The sequence below is a fragment of the Panthera tigris genome, chromosome E1 (assembly GCF_018350195.1).
Source record: "Panthera tigris isolate Pti1 chromosome E1, P.tigris_Pti1_mat1.1, whole genome shotgun sequence".
Classification (NCBI taxonomy): Eukaryota; Metazoa; Chordata; class Mammalia; order Carnivora; family Felidae; genus Panthera; species Panthera tigris.
Window position 1 is genome coordinate 36,212,309 of NC_056673.1, and position 23,888 is coordinate 36,236,196.

Below are 23,888 nucleotides of genomic sequence, written 5' to 3' on the forward strand. Positions count from 1 at the left end.
AGTTTGAGCCCATGCGGCGTGGGGTTTCCTTCAAAAAGACCTCGTTGCAAGAACAAACACCGGGAGGGCTTTTTCCGAGGGAGAGGTGAAAGATGACACTCTACAGGCAACTCTTCGCTCTCTAATATACCATCTGCTGTTCGTGTGAACTCAGCAGAATAGCGCAAAGGTTTAGGCGTCCAATACACTTGTTCCCCACTTACTCACTGGGAGACCTCAGGAAGGTCACGGTCTTGGGTCTATTCATTTTTATTCACCTGTGCACAAGAGGGAACACGCCCACCTGAGGGTGCAGCTGTGCTGTCAGGATCAAAGGGCACACGCACACGCATGCGCACGCATGTGCACCCATGCACGAGACCTCATCAGGGGCCTCTGGGGGGCTCAGCCGGTGTAGCGCCCAACTTCAGCTCAGGTCATGATCTCGCAGTCTGTGGCTTTGAGCCCCACGTTGGGCTCTGGGTTGACAACTCAGAGCCTGGAGCCTGCTTCGGATTCTGTGTCTCCCTCTCTCTCTCCCCTCCCCCCTACCCCCCTACCCCCGCTTGTGTGCTCCCTCCCTCTCAAAAATAAATAAACGTAAAAACAAAAAAAAACCTCATCAGAGACATAGCACACTCTATGTTCTCAAGAAATTTGTGCTCTCCTTATGAGCCTTACAGCTGTCTTTCCAGGGGCGCCTGGATGGCTCAGTTGGTTAAGCATCTGACTTCAGCTCAGGCCATGATCTCATGGTCTGTGAGTTCGAGTCCCGCATCGGGTGAGTTCCACTTCTCTCTCTGCCCCTCATGGGATTCTCTCTCTCTTTTTCTCTCTCTGCCCTCGTTCACTTGCATTCCTGCTCTCTCTCAGTAATAATAAAAAAAACCTTTCAGGCTCCTGGGTAGCTGTTCAAATCAACAGCTTTATGAACAATGAATATTAGAAGCCATTCTTTGATTAACCATGCTTTCTTCATGGAGTCATGGCAATACCTCTGAGATGCATGAAGCATTCCAAATATAGATGCATTAAAAATATGCCTTTAAACATTCGTTTTTAAAAAAACATAAGATTTTCACTTGGCTTATGGTTAAGTCCTCACTGGAAGTTGCTAAGTGCTTGGGAAATATAATCAATCTAAGCAAAACAGAAGGATGACCGTGTTGCAAAAAAAGTTACAGATCGCATTTCAAAGGCTAGTTTTTTTATTGCCGATGTCCGCATTGTCCAGTACGATAGCCACTAGCCACAGGAGGCCATTTAAATTTCAATTAATTAACTTTTAATTAATTCACTAGTCACATCTTAAGTGCTTGACAGCCACATGGGGCTAAAGGTCATTGTCCTAGACAGTGAACGTGTAGCTGAAGGTATAGCTCCCTTGTAGAAAGTTCTACTGGCCAGCTTTGCTACATACAGGGAAGAGAAAAACAACCACTAACTTCTTTTCAAAATGGGAAACACTGATGTGTCAGTTTTCTGAACATCCTGTATTTTTTTTTTTTTTTGATGTTTATTTATTTTGAGAGAGAGAGCAAGCACAGGGGAAGGAGGGAGAGAGAGAGAGAGAGAGAGAGAGAGAGAGAGAGAGAGAGAGAGACTCCTAAGCAGGCCCTGTACTTTCAGTGTGGAGCCCGACTCGGGGCTCAAACTCACAAGCCGTGAGATCATGACCTGAGCTCAAGTCAAGAGTCGGACGCTCAACCAACTAAGCCACGCAGGCGCCCCCAGAACATCCTTTAGTCTAACAGTTCAATATCCTTCGGTCTCAGGAGGTGTCATGATACTTGCCAGGGTCTCTCTGGTTGTCTACTATCCCTGCCTCTAAACACCAGCTTCCATGGCTCCATCAGTTAGCTTGGAATTCCAAACAATTAAGGAAAAGTGGCTCCATGAGGGATGTGAACAAACGCCAGCTCCTTCCCTGTGTCGTCAAGAAGGATGTCTGATTTCAGGACGAACATTGGCAAACAAGCACATGACATACTGAGATGTCAAAACAAAGGTCACTGACGTTGGAACTCAGCGATGTAAATTACTTAAAATTTGACCTTTAGCTCCTGTCTCTGGATATAATAGGAAGATCTGTCATTATGATGTGTGTGTGTGTGTGTGTGTGTGTGTGTGTGTGTGTGTATGTGATGTGAGAGACAGAGATACAGATGGGGGTGGGGAGAATGGGAGGCAGAGAGTGAGTGGACTATAATAAAAAAGTACCACTTCTGTACTTGAACCAGCAGGGTAATTAGACACTAGAAGAGGTCCCTGAGGGACCTCAGAAAAATTCCTCTCCCTGGAAATCTTTACAAAGAAGCAAGACGTATTTATTCAGGAACAAACTTCTCGGGTGCAGGATGTCAAACCGGGTAACTTCTCAACATCCTTTTCAGATCCGTAATATTCATATTAAAACACTCTACTAAGTTGGAAAGCAATACTTAAGGTCACGGAAATTACGGAAGGGGCCACTCATCCCAGTCAACTCACAGGTGGACATTTCAAAATAGGATTAATTTTAAAACATTTACATTTGGGGGCGCCTGGGTTGGTCAGTCGGTTAAGCATCAGACTTCGGCTCGGGTCATGATCTCACGATCCATGACTTTGAGCCCTGCGTTGGGCTCTGAGCTGTCAGCACAGATCCTTTTCTGTCCCTCTCTCTCTCTGTCCCTCTCTCTCGAAAACAAATAAACACTTAAAAATAAATCAAGGGGCGCCTGGGTGGCTCAGTCGGTTAAGCGTCCGACTTCAGCTCAGGTTACGATCTCACAGTCTGTGAGTTCGAGCCCCGCCTCAGGCTCTGGGCTGATGGCTCAGAGCCTGGAGCCTGCTTTCGATTCTGTGTCTCCCTCTCTCTCTCTGCCCTTCCCCCGTTCATGCTCTGTCTGTCTCTGTCTCAAAAATAAATAAAAACATTAAAAAAATTTAAAAAAAATAAAAATAAATCAATAAAACATTTACATTTGGTTTTTGAGCACTTACTCTAAAGATGCCGATCCAATCCTTTCGACGGGGAATGAACTGTTGGGTGAGTGTATAATAGCATGTGACGTCCCCTCCAGGGACGTAGAACTTCTCCACGCTGTTAAAGATGACCTGAGAGAAATGACAATGATCCAGCAAGACAGCGGATGTGGGGGGATCTTCTACGGTTTCTTCCATGGTGGGCGTCCTGTTATGAGACAGGGGACAGAATACGGCTCAGAAACGGTTGTCTGAAATCTGTGAGAGGTTTCTAGGAACATTCCATTCGAGGCAAGTCAGGAAAAGCAAAAGCCTGACAAGGATTGAGATCATACAACTTGTTTTCTGTTTCACTTTGAGCCATTTTGCATTCAGAGCTTCCCATGCTAGAACTTTGTATGAATGTCTTTGAGCTCCACCACCCTCACATACCTTTATTCTCCGCTCATAGCTAGCTTGGGCTACTTTTTATTTTTTTTTTTAATTTTTACTTATTTTTGAGTGACAGAGAGCATGAGTGGTGGAGAGACAGAGGGAGGGAGCGACACAGAATGTGAAGCAGGCTCGAGGCGCTGAGCTGGTAGTACAGAGCCCGATGTGGGGCTTGAACCCACAAACTACGAGATCATGACCCTGAGCCGAAGTCAGATGCTCAGCCGACTGAGCCACCCAGGTGCCCCTAGCTTGTTCTGCTTCTAAATGTCTTAAATAAGTAAGGCAACCTAGAGGAAAATAACCTGAGCTGGGAACTAGAAGACCTAGAGTTTAGATTTTTCATCGCAGCAAGTCCTGTGACTTCCAGAATGTCGGTTTCTCAAGCTGTCAGCTTCTCCATTCAGTTGCATTTATCCTATAATTAGTGAGTCTTTGCATGTATTCACTCTGCTAGGAGCTGGGCAGAGGTGCAGGAAGAAAGATAGGGTTGAGAGCAGGGGGTTATTTGACTTGCAAGGGGACAAGCATGGGTTCTGAAATGAAGTTCAAATTCCAGCCTTGCCACCTATTAGATGCGTGAGCTTGAGCAATTCACTTCATCAGCTAGGCCCTAGGCCTGTTTCCTCACCTGTAAAATGGGGCTAATAACATCTACCTCACTGCCAAATGGACAGAATCCGTGCAAAATGCTCTTGGGTTCAAAAGAGGAAGATAAATAAACTTAACATTTTTGTTTAATGTTTATTTGTTTTTTGGGGGGGGAGAGAGAATGAGTGGGGGAGGGGCGGGGGGGGGGGGGAGTCAGAATCAGAAGCAGGCTCCAGGCTCTGAGCTGTCAGCACAGAGCCCGATGCAAGGCTCAAACTTGTGAATGAGATCATGACCTGAGCTGAAGTCGGACACTTAACCAACTGAGCCACCCAGATGCCCCAGGAGATAAATAAATTAAAAAAAAAAAGAAAGAAAAAAAAAAAAGGGACGGGGTGCCTGGGTGGCTCAGTTGGTGAAACATCTGACTCTTGATCATGATTGGCTCAGGTCACGATCTCATGGTTCGTGAGATCAAGCCCCGCATCAGGCTCTGTGCTGACAGTGTGGGGCCTGCTTGGGATTCTCTTCCTCCTACGTGGGCACACTCTCTATCTCAAAATAAATAAACTCAAAAAAAAACCAAAACCAAAACAAAACTCCACCCAAGTTATCTTAAAACAACAACAACAACAACAACAACAAAAACAAGAGGGAGAGATGCCAATGGTTAGAGAGAAGAAGAAAGGCTTTGAGGAGTGAGTAGAGTCCTGGATGATCCCTCAAGGAAGATGAACGTTTTGACAAGCGGGTTTGGGGGTGACAAAACTCCAGGTAAATGAAATGGCACGCATAAAAGCAACGAAACAGAGAAATGCTGCCCCCCGTTTGGAGGACGGCAAGCGAGTTGGATCCCTATCTATAAAATTGGGGATAAAACCTGTATATCACCTTCGCAGGTCACGGTACAGATAAAGATGTACTCAAGGATTAGAAAGTATTTGGGAAGTAAAACAGTATATAAAAGAAACAGAGTCCTTTGAATTGTTGAGACCGGCTATTTCCTGCCTCTCAAAAGTCACCTGCTCTTCCTTCTAAACGCCACCCTGGTCTAACATTTAGTGAGTCCATCTATGGTCCTCAACCCAGGGTTTCACTGGGCGATGGAAACATATTCAGCTGTACACAGCACATGAAGGAGAGCTGAATCCACGGGAATGCAATACCTTACAAATTTGGCTGCTGGAACATGCTAGAAGATTGTATACACTCAACTTCTTTTTATTTATTTTAGTGTTTGCTCTTGAGAGAGAAAGAGAGAGAGCGCGCACGTGCAGGGGAGGGGCAGAGAGAGAGAGAGAGAGAGAGACAGAGACAGAGAGACAGAAACCAAAGCAGGCTCCAGGCTCTGAGAGGTCAGCACAGAGCCTGACGCGGGGCTTGAACTCACAGACCATGAGATCACGACCTGAGCCGAAGTGGGACGCTTAACTGACTTAGCCACCCAGGCGCCCCATGTATGCACAATTTGTAAAAATAAGTACAATAACCAAAAACATAACTCTTCTAGCCCTGCCTGACCCTATTTATTTATTTTATTTTGGACTCTAAGCAACGAGGCCCCTTCTTTCAACTCCTCCAGTAGGCAATTTTTCACAGAGAAGGCGAGAGGACTTCGATGGCACTGAACTGCCTAGTCTCGGGATTGAGCTAAGGAACTGAGACATGTATTGGCTTTCTGGTTTGTGACACAGTTTAGCCACATCCGCAACCTCAAACCTCAGATCGGTTTTTCTGAGGAAGGGGGAGGTCAGGTCCCCGTCTAGGTCAGAACCGGTTCCTTTACGATAAGCGGCTGCCTGTGTGATCTCTTGGGTGCTACGGGAGGGTGGCCACGGAGGGCTTTCTCTGCTTGCGGACCTCTCTCTTTCCTAGGGGTCTCGAGTCATACTGAGGTCAGCATATTCCCTCTGTCCTCGGCCTGGAACGTTTATCTGAGCTTGTAAAGCGACCTAATCTGTGATCTGTGGATCATAAAGAACACGCGGGTAAGAGGGGCTTCAGGGCCTGTCTCTCAATTAACCTGAGTACCCAACTCCGTCTTCTTTTACTTCCTAACACTATCACCCCAATGTACATCACATAATGCCTAGCCCATAGCAATTGCTGATTAAGTATTCACTGAATAAATGAAATGCATGAGATTCATCAAAAAATGAAAGGAAGGCGCTTTGTAGGCAAACAATGGTGTGAATGACGATGCGGCTCATTTTTTTGAGGCCCTGCTCTTAATTTTGTTGGAGACCCTTAGAGAGGCTGCTGTTTCTCAGCTTTCCCTTTTCTGAAACAGGGTGAAGAGATGATTATCTCCAAGTGCTATGTCAATTCTCGGTATGGCTGGTTCAGCTGGCCTAGCTGGTTCAAGAGCCAAAAAAACAAAAGGCACAGATTTGATTTCCTTCAGGACCCATAAAATTCACACTCCATTACCCACCTTCTACGCACTCAAACTCTGGCAAGCTGTTTTGCAAATGGATGTTACTCTGAAAGGCAAGACCAGCCAAGGGTAAGAGGGCTTCATGTGATCTCTTTCCTTACTCGAGAAAACAATCAATCAATGAGCTCGTGAACAGAACACTGAAGAAAGGACAGCGCGCATGCGCGCGCGCACACACACACACACACACACACACACACACACACACACACAAGCTCATGTCCTGAGGCTTGAGAGTACAGCCGGTGGAAACTCTCTCTTAACATTCATCTGAACATCTAATCATCTGCCTGGAAAAGTCCAACAGTCTTGGTTCCTTGCTTATCAAAAATGTAAGACCCCGTGAAGTTTCCCATTTCAGAGATCTCATCACCTTCCCAAGATGACTCAGAGGGCACCTATGGCTCTCTAGGCATTTGGAACTCAGTTGTTCTTGAAATAGAAAACTCTCCTCCACAGAGACTGAGAAAGGGGTTGAGGAGGCAGGCAGACTGGAGAACAGCAATGGCTCTGTTGAGGCCAAAGCTGAGGACAGAAAAGGCCATGGGTTAATCTAGAGCATAACCATGCCAATCTGAACTGGGTCAGTAAAGAGGTCGCTCATTGAATTTTTTCTGGAAGGAAGGTATCTACCACTAATTTTTAAGGTCAGTTGATTCTTTTTTTTTTTTTTTTCTAAGTTTATTTTGAGAGAGACAGAGACAGTGCGAGCAGGGGAGGAGCAGAGAGAGGGAAAGAGAATCTCAAGCAGGCTCCGCAGTGTCAGCACAGAGCCTGAAGCCGGGCTCGAACCCACAAACCATGAGGTCATGATCTGAGCAGAAACCAAGAGTTGGATGCTCAACCAACTGAGCCACCCAGGGGCCCCAAAGTCAGTGATCCTTGAACCCTTCCTCCCCCCCCCCCCCCCAGTGATTAAGTTGACTGTTTATAGAAGGGGCGGAGAGGATATGGAAGGAAAAGTAGAATGATTTAAGCAACGGAAGGAAAAGTGGAAGGATTTAAGCATCAACTTCCCCTTCTTTTTTTTTTTTATTAAAAAAAAATTTTTTTTAAGTTTATTTATTTTGAGAGAGAGAGAGAGAGAGAGAGAGAGAGAGGGTGTGAGTGGAGGAGGGGCAGAGAGAGAGGGAGACACAGAATCTGAAGCAGGCTCCGGGCTCTGAGCTGTCAGCACAGAACCCAACACGGGGCTCAAACTCATGAACTGTGAGATCATGACCTGAGCCGAAGTCGGACGCTCAACCGACTGAGCCACCCAGGCGCCCCCGACTTCCCCTTCCTTAACCACTCTTCCCCCATAGAACCACCATCATTTCTAATGATGTCCATCATCATTTCTAATTCTGATCATATCCAGGGAGGGAAGGAGAAAAAACAGAAAAAACGTAAAAGTTAAACGTAGAAGCCTGGGGGTGCCTGGGTGGCTCAGATGGTTAAACATCCAACTCTGGATTTCAGCTCAGGTTGTGATCTTGTGGTTTTTGAGTTCGAGCCCCACCCCCATCAGGCTCTGGGGTGACAGCGAGAAGCCTACTTGGGATTCTCTTGTCTCTCCCTCTCTGTCTGCCCTTCCCAGCTCGTTCTCTGTCAAAGTAAACAAATAAACAAACAAAAATGTAGAAGCCTGGAGAGCTACTGAGTCATGAAAAAGCAGTGGGATGAAATTAGGTCTCCTAGAAATCACGGGCTGGTATTCCACTTAACTCCTTCTTCCTACCCTCACACCAAAGACTAGCCACATAAGGAGTGACCAAGGGGCGCCTGGGTGGCTCAGTCGGTTAAGCATCCGACTTCAACTCAGGTCACGATCTTGCGGTCCGCGAGTTCGAGCCCTGCGTCGGGCTCTGGGCTGATGGCTCAGAGCCTGGAGCTTGCTTCCGATTCTGTGTCTCCCTCTCTCTCTGCCCCTCCCCCGTTCATGCTGTGTCTCTCTCTGTCTCAAAAATAAATAAACGTTAAAAAAAAAATTAAAAAAAAAAATAAATAAGGAGTGACCAAGGCCAAGAAGGGATGTCTACAAGCAAACGGTCGAGTATGGGAAGATAACGCAGAGATTCAACAAACCGTCAGAGGCACTTTACTTGGACTGTGATTTTTCAGCTCAGTTTCCGAAAGGATTAGGGTTCTCAGAGGATGTATGCAATAACAGGCAATGTATTTTCAAATGAGTCCCCTGAACTGGCTTCTGGCTTCTAAGAAAACCTGACACATTTTCATCTAATGAGCTTTTCAAGCCTAATCTACTACTCCCAGGACTGTTCCATGAGGGCATAGATTCTGTTATGCTCTCCTGAAAAGGAACAGCTAATTCTACTTCGGCTCTCTCTGAGTGAATTCATAAAGGACACGGATATGCTTTTTAGCAGAAAAATCCGAAAATACTGCAACGCTTCCTGGTTCAGATTCTAACAATGCAAATACTCAACCAAATCAACTCACCAATTTTTCTAAAGATTCTCCCCTTGTATGCCTAACCAGGAAGAAGAAATAATCTTAAAAATAAAAATAACTAAAAAAAAAATAATTGAAGTTCTGTCGTAGAGTATGCCCAACATTTTTGCATCAGCCTTTCATACCAGTGGGCACATGTTTAGAGAAATAAAGACTATCAGTAGTGTCTCTGGATTAGTGCCCAGAAGGAAACCAAATGTTTCCACAGTGAAGAGAGAAATGCAAACCAATTCTTCATTTGGGAACAGTAAAAACAAAGATAAGCAAAAAAACCAGACCACATTTACTCTAATTCCTTCATTCTGCTTATGCAACTTTCTAAACTAGTAGCAATTAGCAAAATGCATGAACGGATTTGAATCCCACTCCTCCCAGGCCCAAGAAGAGATACATATTCAAAACTACCCTTAGAGAACATGGGACAGTGGTCACTGTGGGTGTAAGGATGGCCATGAGCAAAAGCAAAGACACACAGTCACTGGTCTTCAAACTATTGAGCCACTTGTTGGAATCCAAAATTTCCAAGTTCAGGGGCACCTGGGTGGCTCCACTGGTTAAGCATCTGACTCCTGACTTCGGCTCAGGTCATGATCTCATGGGGTTCCTGAGTTTGAGCCCCATGTCAGGCTCTACGCTGACAGCACGGAGCCTGCTTCGGATCTTCTGTCTGTCTCTCTCTGCCCCCTGCCCGCTTGCACTCTCTCTCTCTCAAAATAAACAAACTTAAAAAAAAAAAAAAAGACTATTAAAAAAACAAAACAAAATTTCCAAGATCATTCTAGCTCTTTTTTTTTTTTTTTTTTTTAAAGTTCGTTTATTTTGAGAGAAAAAGAGAGCACACACACGTGTGCACCAGCAGGGGAGGGGCGGAAAGGAGAGACAGAATCCCAAGCAGGCTCCCGGCCAGCAGCACGGAGCCCTATTCGGGGCTCGCGCTCATGAACCTGAGATCAAGACCTGAGCCGAGATCAAGAGGCGGGCGCTTAACCGACTGGGCCACCCAGGCGCCCCTCATTCTAGTTCTTTACCTAAAATCTTTCAGAGTACCTTAGAAAACTTGTGGACCTCCCGGAGGCTTTTATTTTTTATTATTTTTATTATTTTTTTAATTTTTTGTTAACGTTTATTTTTGAGACAGAGAGAGACAGAGCATGAACAGGGGAGGGGCAGAGAGAGGGAGACACAGAATTCGAAACAGGCTCCAGGCTCTGAGCTGTCACCCCGGAGCCTGACGCGGGGCTCGAACCCACGGACCGCGAGATCATGACCTGAGCCGAAGTCGGAGGCTTAACCGACTGAGCCACCCAGGCGCCCCATCCAGGAGGCTTTTAATATTCCTCATTAACAACGGTTGGGATTGGCTGCCCAGCTTGTGCTAAGCAGGCCCTCCACCACACCCCACACCAGTAGAGGCAACGGTACCAGGGAAGAAAAGAAAAATCGTTCTGGGACAGGAGATGCAGGCAACCAGAAGAAACCGTTTGAGAGGCTCAAAGCCGTGTCCTCCACCTCTATAACGAGATGGTACACTTTTTCCTTGAAAGGGGTGACCGTGCTGACCCCTGAAATGACATGGGTGGGGACAGCGTTTCAAGTGTAGTGGGAAGGGAGGGAGGCTAGGAGCCAAGGGGCCTGGGTTCCTGTCCTAGCTCTGCGATCTTGACCAACTCACACTCCCTCCTTTTAGGCCTCAGGATCCCCATCAGTAAAACGCATGGATCAGGCTAGAAAATCTCTAAGAAACTTTCCAGCGATCATGGTGATCCTAAGTGAAAGAAAAAGAAAGCGAAAGAGGTCATCTAAACGGCCTCTCTTGTCATCTAAGGAAAGAAGGAACCATGGTGTGATATCAACAAGCACAAAGTTTTTAAAGAGCCCTGGATGTACCACCTGACTTGAAAGATAATACAGCTTGTCGACACTAAGTAACTCTCACTGTCTCTCTCAGGGGTCCTTTCCACTCCACAGCTGTCATACCTGCTCAAGGGTCGAGTTTCAGGTAGAGGCCCTTTGAAAATACCCGTGAAAGTGAGTCACCTGGGTAGTTCCTAGTCATGTACTCTCCATAATCTACGAAGACCGACTGCATTAAGAGTCTTTTGTTTGAAACGGTTTTTGCCAACGGGGGAAGTTAAGTTATAATACATAGCATCTGTGTTATTCTACTCAGCTCCAGCAAAGGCCACTTGTTGGCTTGCATCAGGAACAAAGAATCCAAGTGATCCGGAAAAGTTAACACGCCTGGGCGGGGTTGAAATCCTAACGGGGAACATTAGCACCTACACTAAATTGGGGTGACGGCAGCGGTGAGGAGGGGCTACAGGAGATCAACCGTAAAAAAGCAGGTCACTACGCTCGTTCTTCTCGGCTGCCTAGAATATCTCCAATTACAGAAGGCCTCATCTGAAGGAAAGGGGCTTTGGGGATCACAGACAGGGAAACTGAGGCCCAAAGAGAAAGTAACTCGCCTAGGGTGACCGGGCAGAGCGCCGCCGCAGCCTCGAAGCAAACAGCGATGCTGATGTCGTCAAGGATAGGGATTAAGGAACTGCCAAGACCTCAGCCCACTGGGGGGGTGGGGGGTGGGGTAGATGACGCTGTGACGTCAAGACCCTGACTCGCCGTCAGAGGGGTCCCTTCTGCTCAAGGAGCCTGCCACCCGGCCACAAGCGCTGAAGCTCGGCCCTCCTCGGGAGAAAACTGCCCCTCAACCCTCCAAGGCCACGGGAGGGGCCCCAGGGGCTCCATGACGCCACTCACACTTACTGTCACCCTAGAAAGATGGAAGCTAGTGAAAACCGAAACTAGCCACATCTCTGCCTGCCCAAGGTGCCTCCTCAGGAGTGGAAGTCCGAATTTGGGGAACCCGAAGGCCCAACTGCCCCTAATTGCCCTCCTTTCACTCCAGGGACTCACCGGGGGTAGCAGCCGGCGTCGGCACAACAGCAACAGGGCAGGGCAAGGGACAGGGGCGGGGCTAAAAACTCCTGGGACCGCAGATCCCGTCTGATCCCGCCCACCACGTCACAACGGCTACCAAGCTCCGCCCTCGCCGCGATGTTTGCTGGGACTTGTAGTGCTCAGGTGACTGAGCCCCAGGGGCGCTCTGCGGCTCTTTGTGCTTTTCGCCCATCCCGAACAGCATTCTCACCCCAAGGAGCCTATTTTTCCCTTAGAATGAGCTGTTTACTTACCTTAAAAAAAAAAAAAAAAGCCCAAAACTTTACTTCTTCCAGTCCTGAACGGGAAAGGGCCATCGAGAGGTCATCTTCATTTTTCTCCTGCCCCCACATCACACTTCCCTAAGAGTCTTATAGATGAGACCCCCTTTGGCATTTAATCATGCCTCCCGCCTGCCCCTAAATAAAGGAGATCCAGCAATCTCCCTATGTGCCCCACTTCCTGTGTCTCATCATTCCCTTTCTATAATGAAATTATTTTTTAGTGTTAACTCTGTCAAGGTAGTTCTTACTAAGCATAAACTCAGAATCCTGCAAAGTCAACTTAGAGGGAAATTCTCACCCTTGATAGCTGATCGACGGCCTGCCTTCAGCAAGAATTCTGCTAACAGGAATCCCCTCCCACCCTTGATGTCTCCCTTTAGTAATTTTTCATGCACTTGTCCTTATCGTATTTGGAATTGAGCACCATATGTCTCCTCTGTTATAACGGTCCCTGTGGCAATAGTCCTGAAAATTATGCTTTTCCATTTTAAACTCTGTCTACAGGGATAAGTGCCCTCAGTATCCTGGATACATCTCCCTTAATTTTACTTAGTGGCTTTCTAAAAAGCCCTTGGAACTGAAATCTCCTACCCCTACATACCTTAATGTCTATATTAACACAACTATTTCATGACACTCTTGCGGGGAGGTTAAAAATGCAAATGAGGGGCGCCTGGGTGACTCAGTCCGTTAAGCGTCCGACTTCGGCTCAGGTCATGATCTCGCCATCAGTGAGTTCGAGCCCCGCGTCGGGCTCTGGGCTGATGGCTCAGAGCCTGGAGCCTGCTTCCGATTCTGTGTCTCCCTCTCTCTCTGCCCCTCCCCTGTTCATGCTCTGTCTCTCTCTGTCTCAAAAATAAATAAACGTTAAAAAAAATTAAAAAAAAATGCAAATGAATCCATTGTGCATTTTAGGAACTGCCTAAAAGAACCACTGATTCTTTAAGAGAAAGCATCACATGATGATAGACTCTAAGAGCCCTTGGCCTCAAAATCCTTGCTTGGCTGTGTCCACCCATAGTAAACTATTATATCATGACCCTTACCCTACCCTAATCAACTTTTGCCTCTATCTTTGTATTGAAAAATCCACCCACCCCTTCCCCAAACCAACTTCAGAGTCTCAATAAACACCACCATTTTGTCCTTCTGCCTCTGTGCTGCGGCTACAACTTTGGCAAGAAGGTATCCTTGTGGGGTGCCTGAGTGGCTCAGTCAGTTAAGCGTCTGACTCTTGATTCAGCTGAGTTAAGCGTCTGACTCTTGATTCAGCTGAGGTCTTGAGCTCAGGGTTGTGAGTTCAAGCCTCACGTAGGGCCCTGTGCTGGGCAAAAAGCCTACTTAAAAGAAAAAAAAAAAAAAGACTGTCTTCTTCCTCAGTAAGGTAAGAATGATCTCAGTTTTGTCTTATCAACAGGTTGTTTTGTTGACATTTTGGGAAGCTAAGTTCGATAGCATGGAATAAAAAACATTGATTAGTTTGTGATTTATTTCCAATAGAAGTGTCAAAGGGAAGGCTGCAAGTGGAACCCTTTATAACTGGATATTGAAGGAATGGGAATCAATATTCAGACCTACAGAGAAAATCCTCCTCTCCTATCTTCAAGTGTTAGGAAGGGAGACCAAGACTGGGAATGGGGGTAGTTACTCTGTGCCTGACACAGTGGGTTTTCTCATTTAATCGTTACAAGGGAAGCACTTTTTATTATACCCTTTTCACAGATGAGACAGTTGAGGCTTCGAGACGTAAAGTTACTTGTGCAAGCTCACCCACATAGTAAGTGCCATCAGAAGACTTTGAACTGAGCATTCTGACTCAAATGACTGTGCTCTTAATCGTGACTCTCACCATATTTATTCTTCATGAGAGTTCGGTAATCCATAAGGGAAGACAAATGCATAAATGAGTATGATACCCCATGGTAGTGGCTTCAGAAGAGGAATTTACATAGTGCTAAGGTAGCATAGAATTCATTTTTCCTAGGGGCAAGAAGGAAGGTTTCATAGAAAAAGTGGTAAAGAAAAAAAATATTCTGAGGCCTATTAAAACAGAAAGGAAAACTTTATTTGGGACGGTTGTAATAGGAGCATTACAAACAGAGAGAGAGAGATTGTACCCAGTTCCAAAAACAGTAAGGACAAGTGGGGATTTACAGCCAATCAAGCAGAATGAGGGAGTCAGTGGTGGAAAATTACTAAGAGGAGAAGACATCAAGAAAGGGGGGGGGGGGTTCTTGCCAAACTGATTTAATAGGATTCTTGCTGAAGGCAGGCTAGGGATGGATCAGATAGGAAGAGTAAGGATTCTGTCTAAGCTGATTTAAGATTTTTGTTGAAACCGGACTTGAAAGAGGACCTCAACTACCTCCATTTTGACCTCAGTCTGTACTTTCTAATGAAAGTTTTCTTTTTCCTGCTTATCTCTTAATTCAGGCAAAAGAACCCGCAGGCAAATCATCGTGATGGGAACCAAAACTACCCCCTCAAGCAACAACGACTGCCCTGAGCCAGCAAGACCCCAAGTGACCTCAAGACAACAATGACCTGACCTTCGCTTTCCACCTGTGGTACTCTCTGACCTCTGTCCCACATTTTCCTTACAAAACCCAGAAGTATTTTCGACACTTTGGAGGTTGTATTTCAGAGGGTCCACTGTCTTCCCGGTGTCGCCCTTCCCTGAAATAAATTCCTTCCTTGTTCCACCACCTGTCTTTGCATTTTGTCAGCGGTGAGTGGCTGAACCTGGTCTGTTTGCCCCCACCCCCACCCCCTCACCCCCTCACCCAGAGCCAGGTGCCCTGGCACCCCTGCACCCCAGCTGTGGACTTGGCAAAGGCAGACGTAGAAGCCCAAGGTTGAAGCCTAGTCAAGAGGGTTCAGAGGAGCCCAACCAAAGTTTGGTCAAAGAGTCTTGGTCAAAGGTGACATTTGATTTATTTTGAATAACAAGCTTGGCCCGCAGGGAAAGGGATGGAGGAGAAACGACGTGGAGAGAGGGAATAGTCCTCCCCAGTAGTGCTCTCCAGTAGGATTCTCCGCAGCGAAGGCAGTGCTCAGTAACTGTGCTGACCGCATGTAGCTGTCGAGCACTTAAAATGTGGCTAGTGCACCGGGGAACTGGGTTTTCTATGGAGTATTTACTTATTTATTTGGAGAAAATCAAATTTAATAGCATATGCAGGTACGTATGGGGAACCCACACAGACATGGAAATTCCCTATGAAATTGAAATTTAAATAGATATGTGTCAGCACAGTCCTGGCTGGTGCAAAGCTACAGTATCTGGGCGACAGGGGTGTGGACTATGGGAAGGAGAGGCAGGAGGCAGCCTATAAGATGTCCAAGCGGCGGCTCACTTTTACCCCTGCGCTCGCTCCAGCCCTGTCCAGCGCTATCCCGTGGCAATGACTCTGGCGTTTAGACTCTCCACTCCCTGGAAAAAGACAGAGGAATTTTATCCCTTGAAGCTCGCCGTCTCTGTAACCACCTGAGACTCTGCAATTGGATGCCTTACAGAGTACAGAGTTTCTTTTTTAATTTTAACTTTATTTTTTAAAATTTACATCCAAATTAGTCAGCATATAGTGCAACAATGATTTCAGGAGTAGATTCCTTAGTGCCCCTTCCCCATTTAGCCCATCCCCCCTCCCACAACCCCTCCAGCAACCCTCAGTTTGTTCTCCATATTTATGAGTCTCTTCTGTTTTGTCCCCCTCCCTGTTTTTATATTATTTTTGCTTCCCTTCCCTTATGTTCATCTGTTTTGTCTCTTAAAGTCCTCATAGGAGTGAAGTCATATGATATTTGTCTTTCTCTGACTAATTTCACTTAGCATAATACCCTCCAGTTCCATCCACATAGTTGCAAATAGCAAGATTTCATTCTTTTTGGCTGCCGAGTAATACTCCATTGTACAGATATACCACACCTTCTTTATCCATTCATCCATCGATGGACATTTGGGCTCTTTCCATACTTTGGCTATCGTTGATAGTGCTGCTATAAACATGGGGGTGCATGTGTCCCTTCGAAACAGCACCTGTATCCCGTGGATAAGTGCCTAGTAGTGCAATTGCTGGGTCGTAGGGTAGTTCTCTTTTTAGTTTTTTGAGGAACCTCCATACTGTTTTCCAGAGTGGCTGCACCAGCTTGCATTCCCAAGTACAGAGAGTTTCTATGCCCGGCTTTGAGAAAGAGAAGAATTGAATAACCAATGGCAAGAAGGAGACTACTAATTAGGTTGGGATACCATTAGGCTTTCAACGAATGCAGGTTGGGTGTGCTGCTTTTTTTTTTTTTTTTTTAAACGTTTATTCATTTTTGAGAGACAGAGAGAGAGCATGAGCGAGGAAGGGGCAGAGAGAGAGGGAGACACAGAATCTGAAGCAGGCTCCGGGCTCCAAGCTGTCAGCGCAGAGCCCGACGCGGGGCTCGAACTCATGAACTGCGAGATGATGACCTGAGCCGAAGTTGGACGCTCAACCGACTGAGCCACCCAGGCACCCCGGGTGTGCTGTTTTATAAACTTTTGGAGAAACAGGAGCCAGGTATGCCTCACATTAACCCTGTGTTTCTAGAATGTGTGGGCAAACCAAATCACCTATTGAACATTTCAGGGGATATTATATGGTCCCTGTAAGAATTTGGGAGGCATATCTTTGTTTTAACAAGTTACATTAAATAAACTAAAAAGAAAGAGACATTTCATAATCCTACACATATTTTCAAGACTGTTGTCTGTAGAGAAAAAATCTCTCTGTTGGACACCCTTCCCTGAATTAGCCAATTTGAACTGATTCTATGGGAAGTATTTTACAACTCCGTAAATTGTAGGTAACTGATTGGCAAGGAATTTCTGTCTGATCTGATAGAGGTTGGACTATTTTGCCTCCTTTCCTTGTGGAAGAAAAAGCAGTTTCGCGTCCATTTGCAATTTCTTTCAACGTTCTTTTTTATCAGACAAATTGTGCCGCTTTTTTGGAACCAGCTGAATCATCTGACTGACTGGCTCCCTGCTGAGTTACATAAAATCTTTAACATGCGTTCATTTTTATATCCGTAGGAGAGTCATGCTTTTCCTTTCCTTAGAAAGTTCTCTTAACATTTCTTTCAGTTTTTTATGCATACAAATGCACGTTTGACACGATTATAGTCATAGCCTTTGCAATTTTTTGTTGCTGTTGCTTACTACTGTTGGGTTAAACACCATTTAAAAAAAAATTTTTTTTTTAATGTTTATTTATTTTTGAGGGAGAGAGAGACAGAGTGTGAGCAGGGGAGGGGCAGAGAGAGAGGGAGATACAGAATCAGAGGCAGGCTCCAGGCTCCGAGCTGTCAGCACAGAGCCCAATGTGGGGCTCGAACTCACAAGCTGTGAGAGGTCATGATCTGAGCTGAAGTCAGATGTTCAACCGACTGAGCCACCCAGGCGCCCCCAAACACCGTTTTATATTGCTATAAACCATATGCTTATTGGTTTCCTTTTTGTTGTAATAAGTGATTCTACCATAATTTACTTCACCATTCTATACCCATTGAATATTTAAGTCAATCATTAAACAATTTTGTAAAAAGCAAAGATTCAAGGGGCACCTGGGTGGCTCAGTCGGTTAAGTGTCAGGTCACGTTCTCCTGGTCCGTGAGTTTGAGCCCCGCGTCAGGCTCTGTGCTGACGCCTCGGAGCCTGGAGCCTGCTTCTTATTCTGTGTCCCCCTCTGCCCCTCCTTTGCTCATGCTCTCTGTGTGTGTGTGTGTGTGTGTGTGTGTGTGTGTGTCTCTCTCAAAAATAAATACACATTAAAAAAAATTTTTTTTAATTAAAAGATAAATAAAAAGCAAAGATTCTGCGTGAACATAACTGCTTGTCAGTCCCACTACATTTTTCTGGGCCTCGATTTCCTCTTCTAATTCTTTTTTTTTTTTTTTAAGTGTATTTTATGTATTTATTTTGAGAGAGAGAGAGGGCAAGCAGAGGAGGGGCAGAGAAAGGGAGAGAGAGAATCTTAAACAGGCTCTGCACTGCCAGCACAGAGCCCGACGTGGGGCTCGATCTCATGAACCGTGAGAGCGTGACCTGAGCCGAAACCAAGAGTCAGGTGCTTAACGGACTGAGCCCCCCCCACCCCGGGCGCCTTTCAATTTCATCTTCTAAACACAAGAGAGATACCAGGTGGCCTGTAAGATCTCTTCTGATTGAAAAAGAACTCTGATTCTGTGACTCTCAGACCTTGCAGACTTAAAGCAAAAAAACAACACAGAACCAAAACCAAAACCTGGGGTATGAGAAAAAAAAAAAAAGGTCTTCTAAGAATCTTTGTTTCATTTCCACTCCCGACGCCATCATCCCTGGTACAGATACCAAGACTTGCTTTGTGGTTGTGTGTGTGTGTGTGTGTGTGTGTGTGTGTGTGTGTGTGTTTTCAGTTTTTTATTTTGTTTGTTTTGCTCCGTTGAGAGAATGAGAGACAAAGAGTGAGCGGGGGAGGGGCAGAGAGAGAGGGGGAGACACAGAATCTGGAGCAGAGCCGGACGTGGGGCTCGAACTCACAAACTGTGAGATCGTGACCTGGGCCGAAGTCGGTCGCTTCACCGACTGAGCCCCCCAGGTGTCCCATACCAAGACTTCCTTTGACTGGTACAGGCAGAGGCAGGACTTTCTTTGTTCCCCCATCAACTACTTAGAGGAAGAGTCCCAAACTGAGAAAGAGCCTGTGTGTCAACTGCAGAGCAAACAACATTCTGAGGGGAAACTGTCTTACTATTTAGTCAGGTGGGTGCCTTGGGAACAAAAAGCCCGTGAAAACAAATTTCATACCTGTGCCTGCAGTCTCCCTTGCGCACTCTTGCCTCTGAGTTTGAGTTTCGGGGGAGGGGACGCGGTCCAACTTTTCTGACGACTGAAGGAGGCTCAACACGCCGCTTCAACCTTTCACACCCAGGCCCAGAAAAACCCTCGGTGTTTGCCTCAGGGATCTTTCTGTTTGGGGTTTGCCTGGCACAAATCACGGATGCTTTCTGATTTCCTGGCCGTCCCTCCGGCCCTGGAGGGGATGCTTTGCTCTACAGTGGGGGCAGTTCTACTGTTTCACCCCCTTGTCAGCACCCCTGAAAGGACAGGGGTGCCAGACTCTGGCCTATTAGCTCCCACTGTGGCCAACCCTCTCGTAAATAACCAGTTGTCAGGGATTTTAATGGAAACCCTCTGGAAGTTGTAAATCTTTGCCACTCCCTCCCGCATCCTTTCCCTCATTTCCATCACAATATCACTCCAGAGGGACCTCAGACCAAAGCCCGAGCTTGGCAGAGTAGATTGGTGGGACACTGGGGGAAAGAAAGAGGCTGGCAGGGGGAGGGGAACAGAGCCGGACGGTTGGTCTTAGGGAAGCATCTGCTCTCGGCCAGTTGATGACTGGTCACCTGGGCCTCCAGGGCCCTGGAGGTGGGGAGGGGCGCGATAGCCCAGGGCCACCTGGAGGGAAGGGGGACCGAGGGAAGAGGTAGAAGATGGGATGGCAGGGAGGTTTCTGGAAGAGCAGCAGATGGGCCCCTGGTTTCACCTCAGGCCCTCCAGCGTGAATTTAAGCATCACTAACCAGGCTTTCTTTGTCCACTTGGGGCTAAGCCATGCCTTTGCCTCTAGGCTCCGGCCTGGGCAGATCAGCTGGTAAAGGGACAGGGTCCTGTGCCGGGAGGAAAACTTCCTCCAGCAACTTAGGTCAAAAGGTTAACAGTTTATTTACAGGCATATGAGAGCACTCAGTCGTGAGTAACTGTACAAACAGCTAGGCATAAAGGTTTATTATGTATCAGTTTTATAAGGGGGGGGAGGGTTGGGGGGGTGATTAGGGCTTCAAAATGGGCTTCTGATGAGACTTGTTTACACAATTTTTGGAATGTCCAAGTGTCCAGGAACAGAGCCTCCCTGGGGACATAGGGGGTGTGTCAGGGAGAGGGGCAGCGGACTGTTGTAAAGCTCTGCTTTATTCAGATAAGAGATCAGAGGCCAGCCCGAAGTCCCAGGCACATGGATCGGACACAATGTTCCCAATGAATCTGCTAAAACCTTCATCCTCTCGGAAACTCTCCCGGACTAACTCCACATCCTCCACATCAGCGAGGATCTTGCCTCTTCCACTAGTCCTTTTGATTACAGCTTCTCTGGGAAGGGCCTGTGTCTCCTCTGTCTCCCCTCAACCGAGGGAAGAGAACTCTATCCTCAGCGTGAGAGTTAATGTTGCAGAGTCTTACCTAAGTCTTACTCCTTGGGACTGAACAATCCTTTCCCGCAGGAGCAGCTACATTTCAGGAACATCAATTCAAGCATCTGGAAATCTGCAGAATGAAGAACAATGGATATAGGCAGCAAGAAATCCCCGGCGCCATCCATAAGGGAGTTTCCTAAGAACACTGTGGTTCAGGAATTTTATTTATTTATTTATTTTTTTTGAAGTGCTTTTTAAAGTTTATTCATTCATGTCGAGAGAGAGCGCGCACAAGAGAGAGCAAGCGGGGGAGGGCCAGAGAGAAAGAGGGAGAGAGAGAATCCCAGGCGGGCTCCATGCTGACAGCGGAGAGCCCCATTTGGGGCTCGAACTCACCGCCCGTGAGGTCATGTCCTGAGCCGACCAACTGACCCACCGCCCCCCCCCCCCCTTCAGGAGTTTTAAATCGATCCTTTGGTCTTTCCCCAATCCTGAACGAACCCAGGTAGAAACAGCTCTACTGGCCGCCAACCCTTTGCAGGCCCGCAGGAGTCTGGGCTGACACAGGCGGAAACGGAAGGAAACCACGATCATGTGAATCCAGTCATTACTCTCTGATTCCCCGCCTGCCAGAGGACAGTCAGAATGTCGCTGTGCGAAGCCAAGACCCCCGAGCCCTGCGCGGCCGCCTCTCTCGGCCAGGGGCTCGTTCGGTAGAGGGGCCACGACCCCCCCACTCTCTGAGATGTCATGATTCAGTAAGCCAGAGCGGTTCCTTGCAGGTTTGCGGTATCTACTCTACCGTTGGAGAAGCTAAACCCGGAGAGATGATGTCAACTGCCCATGATTACACATGCCTGAGATCTTGACTTGGGTCTCAATCCAATGCTGTCTGCGCGGGTCCCCTCTGGTCCCGGTTTCGGCTATTCACCCCTCCCAGAGCGCCAGAGGACGAGACCGCCCCGCTCGGTGCACCCCACCCGCCCCCCTCCCCCCTTCCCCCCTCCCCCCTTCCCCTCCCCCTCCCCCTTCGGGGCAGCTGGAGCTTCCGAGGCAGACAGTTCGGATCCGCTCGGCCCCGAGGCTCCAGCTGCGCCTGCGCACGACGCCCCGACGCCCCGACGGCGCGGGCGGGGGAGGGCGGGGACCCGCGCAGGGCTAGCAGTGGAGCCGCCCCGAGCGCCAGGAGCGCGGCCCAAGCGTCCTCCGCGTCTCCCGGGACGACCTCGGGCGCTGGCCTCTCAGAGCAAAGGGGCGGTTAATTGGATTGGGGGGGGGGGGGCACGGCCGCCTGCCGCTGGGGCCAATCGAAGACCTGGAAAGCCCTATATGCAAATATATGTGGGCTGGGCGCACCCCAAGTTAGGAGGGGCGCGGGTTGGGCTTAAGGGTTGTGGGGCAGCCAATGGGACCTTGTCTCCTTAAGTCTTTTGAGGAGGGGGCCCGAAAGTGTGGCTGCGAACGATACGGGCAGCAGAGCGGGGGCAAGACGGGGAGATAGGAATTGCGGGTAAGAGCCCCCCCCAAACCCGTTGCTGGCCCTAGATCGCGGCCTCCTAGTGTCTCCCCACGGAAAACCTGGTTCTTCATACCCCCGAAGTCCCCCTCGGTGCCCAGTTCACCAGGGTTACTCCCTCTGTCCTCCCTGGTGGCTCTCTATGGCCAACGCCACTCGCCCTCCCAGTCCCTGCTCCCTCTTGGCGCCGCAGTTCATCTCTTCCCAGCTCCGTACTGGCGTTCACCCCGGAAATACCCTCGCTCCCTTTCTCATCCTCAAGACCCCGATGCCAGGACCTTGCCCTCACTCTCTTCCTTTTCTAGCTCCATACCCCCTCTTGTCCCCGCTTCTCACCCGAATCTGGGACACCCTCACTTCCTGCCCTGGATTTCCCAAACCCCAGGGAGCTGTCCCTTAGATACCGGAGATCCCTGGGAATCGCCAAACTTTCTCTGCCTCCTCCTTCCCCATCGCTGGGACTTTCTCCTGATCACCTTTCTTCCTCTGCCTGGAGAAACCTTCCAGAAAGACACTTCTGTTTTGGATAGCCAGCACAGCCCTCAACAAATGCCCCTGCCCCTCCTTTTCAGCTCCCCCCTTTTCAGTTCCTATTTCTCACCTCCTGAGGGAGAATTCTTCTAGGCTTGAGGAACGTTCTCCTTTGGGATTTGAACCCTAGGAAAAATGTAACTCATATTTGGGAATGAGGTGAGAAGGGAGCTAACCTTTACTAAGCACCGGTATGTACCAGGCTCTACATTCAGTAAGTTATTTAATAGATACACCAATCCTGCTGTTATATTTTCATTTTACATAGCTTTTATTTTAAACCAAGCACTGCTTTAAGAGCATTATAAATGTTAACTCATTTCGTCTTTAAATAACCCCCCAAGATAGATAATTATTTTCCTCATTTTCCTCATGAGGAAACTGAGGTACAAAGAAACTCAGTTTCTCACCCACAGTCACCCACTAGGAAGTAGAGCTGGGATCTGGATCCAGATCCATCTGTCTTTGCTGGTGATGCAGAGTATTGTGCAGAAAATGACTGGGCGTGAGCCTGCCCTGAACAATGCATCTTCCCCTCAGTTTCTGGCAGAGCAAAAAATGGATTCTAAGTCAGCAAATTCTGAGTGTTTCCAGAGAATATGGCTGGTCACTCTCAGCACTTCTTACTGGCACAGCCCTTAAGCAGTTGAGTGCCCCCATCCCTCCCTTGTTAATCCACATCTTGCTAAGAACCCATTTAGTCCCTGGGCTGAAATTCCAAGGGTGGCTAGAATGAAAAGGCAAAAGTTCATAAAAAGCATCTCAATTTATTCTGCCTGCGTCAAAGCTCAAAGCACTTAAAATTTTTTTTTATGTTTATTTTATTTTTGAGAAAGAGAGAGACAGAGCACAAGCAGGAGAGAGACAGAGAGAGAGGGAGACACAGAATCCAAAGCAGGCTCCAGGCTCTCAGCTGTCAGCACAGAGCCCGATGCGGGGCTCGAACCCACAAGCAATGAGATCATGACCTGAGCTGAAATCGGCGCTCAACTGACTGAGCCACCCAGGCGGCCCGCACTTTTCTTTTTAAAATATATATTTATTTATCTTTGAGAGAGAGAGTGTGAGTGGGGGAAGGGCAGAGAGAGAGGAAGACACAGAATCCGAAGCAGGCTCCAGGCTCTCAGCTGTCAGCACAGAGTTGGACGCGGGGCTCGAACCCACGAACCGTGAGATCATGACCTAAGCTGAATTTGGATACTTAACTTGACTGCGCCACCCAGACACCCCAAAGCACTTTTCTAGATGTGAAGTTTTTATCTTCTGGTGGTCCGGTAATCACAGAAAAGATAGGGAATAAAAGATAGGGAATGAAGGTGAACCTGAAAGCAATGTAACATTGTGTGTCAATGACACTAAAAAAAAAAAAAAAAAAAAAAAAAGGGAATGAGGGAGGCGATATTACTTGGCTTCTTATGACATACAAAATCAAAGAGGCAAAGCTGAAAGCAAGATCCAGAGGTCTAACCTCCCCATCTTCCCCAATCTGCTTTCAACCTTTTCCAAGAGCTAGCCACTGGAAGCCTTCAGAGGGATGCTTCTGGTAGAGGAATGAG

The 23,888-nt window shown here is 47.5% G+C and overlaps 2 protein-coding genes across 5 annotated transcripts in view; one reads left to right on the forward strand and one right to left on the reverse strand.

Annotated features, from left to right (window-relative positions):
* CALCOCO2 (calcium binding and coiled-coil domain 2) overlaps positions 1-20,394 on the reverse strand; it is a 36,580-nt gene extending 16,186 nt beyond the window's left edge. Inside the window, exons 1-2 of one of the 3 annotated variants that reach the window (XM_042965442.1) lie at positions 20,332-20,394; positions 2,965-3,154 (exon numbers count right to left, since the gene is read on the reverse strand). In XM_042965442.1, coding sequence (XP_042821376.1) covers positions 2,965-3,144 — 180 coding nt within the window. In that variant the 5' untranslated portion in view covers positions 3,145-3,154; positions 20,332-20,394. Of the gene's footprint in view, positions 1-2,964; positions 3,155-11,328; positions 11,354-11,776; positions 11,884-20,331 lie in introns of those variants that run through there. The other 2 variants (XM_007085723.3, XM_042965443.1) reach the window with 2 other exon arrangements.
* A 1,169-nt stretch (positions 20,395-21,563) lies between these two features.
* TTLL6 (tubulin tyrosine ligase like 6) overlaps positions 21,564-23,888 on the forward strand; it is a 38,542-nt gene continuing 36,217 nt past the window's right edge. For both annotated transcript variants that reach the window (XM_042965440.1, XM_042965441.1), the window contains exon 1: positions 21,564-21,795. The gene's annotated coding sequence lies outside the window, so the exon portion shown is untranslated. The remainder of the gene's footprint in view (positions 21,796-23,888) is intronic.